The sequence below is a fragment of the Portunus trituberculatus genome, chromosome 28 (assembly GCF_017591435.1).
Source record: "Portunus trituberculatus isolate SZX2019 chromosome 28, ASM1759143v1, whole genome shotgun sequence".
Classification (NCBI taxonomy): Eukaryota; Metazoa; Arthropoda; class Malacostraca; order Decapoda; family Portunidae; genus Portunus; species Portunus trituberculatus.
This window is the reverse complement of record NC_059282.1, coordinates 11,024,269-11,031,055: the sequence shown is the minus strand read 5'-3', so window position 1 is coordinate 11,031,055 and position 6,787 is coordinate 11,024,269. Positions and strand designations below refer to the sequence as shown.

The 6,787-nt window shown below is 40.4% G+C and overlaps 1 protein-coding gene across 1 annotated transcript in view; it reads right to left on the bottom strand.

Moving 5' to 3' along the window:
• LOC123510357 (uncharacterized serine-rich protein C215.13-like) overlaps positions 1-4,351 on the bottom strand; it is an 8,923-nt gene extending 4,572 nt beyond the window's left edge. The window contains exons 1-4 of the mRNA XM_045265433.1: positions 4,306-4,351; positions 2,204-2,365; positions 1,758-1,884; positions 595-730 (exon numbers count right to left, since the gene is read on the bottom strand). Coding sequence (XP_045121368.1) covers positions 595-730; positions 1,758-1,884; positions 2,204-2,365; positions 4,306-4,310 — 430 coding nt within the window. The 5' untranslated portion in view covers positions 4,311-4,351. The remainder of the gene's footprint in view (positions 1-594; positions 731-1,757; positions 1,885-2,203; positions 2,366-4,305) is intronic.
• Between the last annotated feature and the right edge of the window lie 2,436 nt (positions 4,352-6,787).

Below are 6,787 nucleotides of genomic sequence, written 5' to 3'. Positions count from 1 at the left end.
ACCCGGACCCTCTCGGTTGTGAGCCGAGCGTGCTAACCACTACACTACGCGGTGTGTGTGTGTGTGTGTGTGTGTGTGTGTGTGTGTGTGTGTGACCTTGTCCTTTATAATACGTACATGGTTTTTGTGTGTAGGTTACCATATTTTAATCATGTGCACACACGTAAGATATTTCCTGATCAATCGTGCATGGACAAGTTTGCTCGTTAGCATAGTTTGAGCCATTAGTGGTGGAACTTGACTCATGTATTGTTCCTAGTTAACTATACAATTACCGTGCCTTAACCTGCTCCCCTCTGTACTTCAGCCTTTACCTTCATAAATGAAGACAAATATATAAAGTGAACGGTGTTAAAGACAACTTACTTTATTCCATAATGTTTCAGTTGCAAAACCATCTTCATGTTCATTCTCTCTGAAGATGGTGTTGTAGCCGAAAGCTTAAGAGATAGAGCACCTTGCCTCAACTTGTGTTTCCCTACCACTCACTTTGCACCTTTACCTTTACTTCCCCACTGTCAATCTATCTATATCTCAGTAACAACTCGTATAGCTTTTCTTCACGTACTAGCTCTTCAACGGTCTCACACTTACTTGCTTCAGAGTTTTCGTCCTCTACATCAACAAAAGAAGTCCAAGTTTGGTGACCTACGATAGATGATCTAGCGGGCAGCGGGTTCAGGTTACACAGTGTAATTGCAGGGAACACCGCCTTTGTCTCCTCGATGATCTGTGAAGAAGGTACAAAGAGATACTAAACCATGGTAGAAAGATGATGAAAAGGAATGAAAATTATCAGTAGAGTTTGAAATAGTTGATAGAAATAGGCATTAAGGGAAGGATAGTGGAAAATAAGTAAGGGAAAAATTGTAAACCATGATAGAAGGAATTGGTAGAGAAGGGTTGGTTAAGAGAAGATGAGAAAAAAGGAATGGAATAAAGGGATGATAGCAAGAGATATTACAAGGGGACTCTAGGAAAGGACGATAGAATAGAATGGTAGAAGGAACTGGCTAGAAAGTAGTGGTAGCAGGGGTGTGTGAAAGGGATGGTGGAAAAAGACAGTTGAATATACTTTAACCCCTTCAGTACCATGACGCGTCTTCATATTCTGGTTACTATTTGGTGATTTTATACAACCTCAGAAACTCTTGTGGGGGATTGAAATAATGAAGAATCTGGCCATTAATCTTCTGACTTCCATAGACGCTTCCTAATGTCAATAAAATCATCCAGTCATATCCAAACTTAAGGTAAAAATGCATCCCAGTACCGAAGTGGTTAAGAAGAAAATGTAGAAAAAGGATGGTAGACAGAATTGGAGGAAGTAGAATGTAGAGAGGAACTGAAAGCGATGGAAGAGAAGATTAGAAGAAAGTAACTGAAGGAAGAGGTGATAGAAAGAGAAAAATTTAAGAGGCTACGAAAATTATTGATACAGAAGATTTAGAAAGGATAGCAGAAAAATACATTATGAAGAATCTGAAATGTGGCGTTAATGAAGGAGCTTTAGCAATTATATCATTTAGCTTAACTGTTTTTTAAGAGGCAGTGGAAATTAGTCAGAAACATTCAAGACTGTTTCCTAGATTATACTGACGACTTAACAAGAATTCTGCCCCTTCAGTGGGAAAAACAGTATGAAAACCGAGTAATAATCTTTGTCGCCTTTGAAAATAGTATTGTTGAGAAAAGAGAAGAGAGAAGAATGTTCAGCAATGCAAGATAGACAGACAGACAGGCAGACACAAACCCACCTCAATAGTGACTTTCTTCGGGTACTGGAAATATTCTGTGATGATGCTGTAACACTGGAAGGTCCCCCAGCCAGCCATCACCAGGCACACCACAAGCCACAACACACGCCGCCACCAATGTCGACTCCTGAAGGAAACGCACACACACACACACACACACACACACACACACACACACACACACACACACACACACACACACACACACACAGAATGGTGTTGTGGTTAGTCAGTAAATAGTTTGTGATTAAATGCCAAAGTAAATGTGTAAAAAAGGCCATTTTCGATAAGAGAGAGAGAGAGAGAGAGAGAGAGAGAGAGAGAGAGAGAGAGAGAGAGATAAATCAATCACAAGTATACATGGTAAGTACTTAAAATTCCCTCCACTCTATTCACACTTCAGATAAACAAGTTCAACAGTCCAAAACAAAGGAATCTGAACCTACAGGAACACTTTGCCGATTCCGTGAGCGCTGAAGGATCCCGCGAAGTTAGTGACTCTTTTCTGTAGTGACTCCTCCTCCTCCTCCTGATTCTCCTTCGCTTTCTTGAGGAAGTTCTCGTTCTTGCCTGTCCATGCTTGTCTATGGCCGTCCTTCATTACCGTCCTACAAAGAGAGAGAGAGAGAGAGATTTACGTTCTCTTAGTATAGTTTTTTTATTTAAATATTTGATAATAAAGTTCTGCTGACATTGGCTCTGATTTGTAATCCTTTGTATTCCTTTACAAAATTGTTTCCTCCAAAAATGAAGAGACACTTGTTTATCATTGTTTGTTTTTAGTTCCACGTGTCTCATGGTTGTAGAGGAACTGTTTCCTTACAGTATTCCATTAATTCCACGGTTTATCATTATTTTTATCATTTCCATTTCTGTTAATCCCAACCTTTCATTTTCTCTTAATTGGAACCATATTAGTTTTTATTTCTGTTAGTTTCTCGTCTTTACTTGAGTCTTTTTAATTTTATTATTATTAGTGTCACGTATTTACTTGAACTTAGTGCCTGTTTGCTCTCCTTCTAACGCAAAACAAAGGTGTGTATTATTAAACGCTTTGCTGCAAAAACACTATTTCCTCAGACTGTAAAGGTGATAAGTCCAGTTTTTATGGGAGTCTTTTATCTCATTAATGACAGAAAATTATCGTTTAACTGTCAAAAGAATGAAGTCCCCCATCAAAGTCCTACTGTTTCACTAAAGAACGTCGAAAATCGTGGACAAAGAATGAGGAACAAATACTCCTGAACTGACAGACTTTTAACGAGTGTAAGGCAAGAAAAAATGTGCATAGTATAGAGGAACCAATACTGTCAAGTACAAGTGCTGCTACACACACACACACACACACACACACACACACACACACACACACACACACACACAGAGAGAGAGAGAAGACAAACTGACGTGGTGAGATGGCTATTTGATTTTCCTGTCACAATAATCACACACACACACACACACACACACACACACACACACACACACACACACACACGAACACGTCTTCATGAATCAACTCCACAAATTATCTCTTCATTTCATCTTTTTCTTTATTCCTTTCGTGTTTTTTTCTTAGTCCTATTTTTCTCGTTGCTTTTGTTGTACTTCTTTCTTTTTCACCGTCCTAGCTATTTCACATTTCTCTTTTCCTTTCTTCTCATTCTGTACGTGTCTTCCGTAGCAATTAGAGTATCAAATAATCAAACAGTACGCTAGAACAAGAAAGAACATGGTCATTGAATGTAATTAGCATATGAGAAGAGAGAAATAATATGTACACTGACAAACTTCGGACTTCCTCTGTATTGCCACTGCGAGTTGCTCAATTAGCTGTGGAAACAAAGACAGGACAAAGAAAATAAAGCGTACATACACACACACACACACACATGCGTATTTGCTGAGAAGGAAGACAAATGGCCGAAGGTAAATAGGTAGGAGTGTCAGCTTGATAAGTCGATGGTCTGTTAGTACTAATCATCGACTTTATTTATTTTGCTTTTTTGTTCATAGGAAGGTTATTTGAGTGTGATGGATGCCCTCTCTTCAGCTTCACAGTAAAGGGAGGGAAGCATTAATGTGTTGCGACTCTGTTTGATTGGCTAGAGTCGTGTGTCAGCAGGAGTAATGATTGGTCAATACATTAAATGGTGTTATATGTTCTCTAAAGGCTGGAGTGAGTTACTACATTACATTTTTTCTCTCTCTCTCTCTCTCTCTCTCTCTTTTCTCCTCTGCAGTTTTCCGTTAGGCATTTATTCATTGATATTATTTACTTTAATTCTCTTTACGGCTTCATAAATCTTTCTTCACTGTTTTTCTTTTGGATTTGGGAATTGTTAGTGTTCTTTTTCATTATTCCATGTTTCTAGTTTGTTTGTTTTTTTCCCGTTCATTTTTGTCTTTTGTTAGAGTGTTATGGTCACTGATGGTTAGTAATGCATGTTGAAGGAATGAGAGAGAGAGAGAGAGAGAGAGAGAGAGAGAGAGAGAGAGAGAGAGAGAGAGAGAGAGGGGTGGGGAGGGGAGGAAAGAAGAAACTTACCTCATGTAATAATCGATGTTTTCTTTTCTCCATGTCTTTTTTTCTTTCTCTTCTCCGTTCTCTCTCTCTCTCTCTCTCTCTCTCTCTCTCTCTCTCTCTCTCTCTCTCTCTCTCTCTCTCTCTCTCTCTCTCTCTCGCAGCACAGGACCGTTCCTTCACCTCTTTCCTCTTCCTTCCTGAAAATGAAAAGTTTTCTTAATCAAAACAGCAAATTACTCTTTTCTGTTTTCATCTCATCTCATCTCATCTCTCTCTCTCTCTCTCTCTCTCTCTCTCTCTCTCTCTCTCTCTCTCTCTCTCTCTCTCTAGGAACACCTCTCCCACGTGTCCCAAGCACCTGATCAACGCAATAAGGCAAAAATTTCGCTAATTAGTGTCCCAGCTGTCAGCCTTTCCTGTTTTTCCCTCTTTCTTCCTCGGACTTCTCGGTTTGAGCTCCCACCCACGTCACGAATTGCCTCCATATGCCTCCTCGTGGCCTGTCTCTCTGCACTTTCCGTCGCTATGAATTATGTTTGTAAAGTGTCACGTTTCAGTAGTTTGGTTTTGTCATAGTACACTAATTCAAACTCTATTGTCTTAGTTTCCTCGTGGCGTCTTTACTACATTAGCTAACGTTAAAGATACACAGATTTCTAAAGGCGTTTTCATGTTGTTATGTGCAGATTAACACGTTTTATCATGTCATTAACAGGAAAAACTTGCTTGAAAACCAGATTAATCATCTCAGTGAACTTTTAAATAGTCGTGGTGAGAAAGTAGAGTGTTTCTGATTACGAGTTAGAATATGTCACGGTGTGCGAAGTAACGTCTAGATCCGATTGTGTTCCCCTGCGTGTGTGTTATCAATATTGCTGCGTGCCGTGAGGAAAGTGACGTTTTGTGGCTAACGAACTCTTGCAATCGACAGGAATGGAGGAATGTGGGGAAAAAGGGCCGTCTCCTTTTCTTAAATTTTCCCAGTCATGTTATGTTGCAGGAAAAGGTTATATAGGTCAATGTGACATGTGTTTTGGTGTAGGATGTAGGTTAATGTAGGGAGACAGACACGTGTGATAAAATGTTAGATTACAGAAGTAGTAATAGTGGTAGTGGTGGTGGTAGTGGTGGTAGTGGTAGTAGTAGTGGTGGTGTGATGGTAGTAGTGGCAGCTCCCTTTTTACTACAGTACGCCATATTTCTTGCTACAGTTTACGAGGGCGAACACTTTTTCATGCGCTACAACTCATAAAAACATGTTATGGGTCAGATACACTTCCTTCACCAATAGAAAGATACTGCCAAGAGCTATACTACACCAACGCTGAGGCAAAAGAAAACTGTTAATTGCCTCGCCTTAAAATAGAACGTAGGTTGCACAAAACACGTCATTAATTCATTCCTCGAGGTGATCTGGTATTCGCTGCTGTAGAAGTTTGGGCCTGTATTACTAAACGTCGTCTCATCTCAGTTGATTTCAATAGCAAGAGTTAATTAAGGTTTTCAAGTTGTTTTTTCTTTATGGTTCTATGGTTTTATGGTAGTGATGCTTTTTCAACACTTTCTGCATTATACAATTAGATTAAGTTAGGTTACCTTGGTTTGGTTAGGTTCGGTTGTGCCAATTTGTAAGTCTTAATATTTTCCACCTACATTTGTATCATTTCAACACTTTCCCTATCACATGTTAAGCTTGAACAAGATATGAAACAATGTATTCAGCTTAATCATTCCACACATAGGAGGATATCTTTCACTGCGCAGGATATTCACCAAGATAATGAATAACAATATAATTCCCTCTCCTCGTTTCCCTCCCAAAATATAACAGCAATACATTTTCTCCTCTTTGTGCCCTTTTCAGTGTCATCACTTGTATCCACCTACAGAAGCGGCGATGATTTGCCAGCCTCTGGTAACGTCACACTAGTGGGAGTGAAGAGGTGGGAGCTGCGGTGGTTTAGAGTGAGGAGATGAAGTGTAATTCATCACGGTCACCTTTTGCTACTGGGCATCCAGCCAACCTTCCCCATTACGGAGCGAGCTCAAAGCTCACAGACCGATCTTCGGGTAGGACTAGGACCACACCACACACCACACAGCGGAACAGCGAGGCCACAGTCCCTCAAATTACATCCCGTTCCTACTTGCTGCAAGGTGAACAGGAGCTACACATCAAGAGGCTCCCCCAAATGCCTTACCGAGCCAGACACCCGAACCGTGAGCCGAGTGTGTTAACCGCTACAGTAAGTGTGTGTGTGTGTGTGTGTGTGTGTGTGTGTGTGTGTGTGTGTGTGTGTGTGTGTGTGTGTGTTCTGAAGTCTCATTTGGGATAATTTGGCAGGGAAGCTGGATTCGTCAATGGGATTTGCATTATTCGAAGAGGTTTCAACACGCCCCGTCACTCGTACATATTGGAAACTCTCGCGTATTCATCTGAGTGCAATATTTGTCGAGTGCAATTAGTGAAATGGTGCACAGGAAAACTTATAACAAGGCGCGG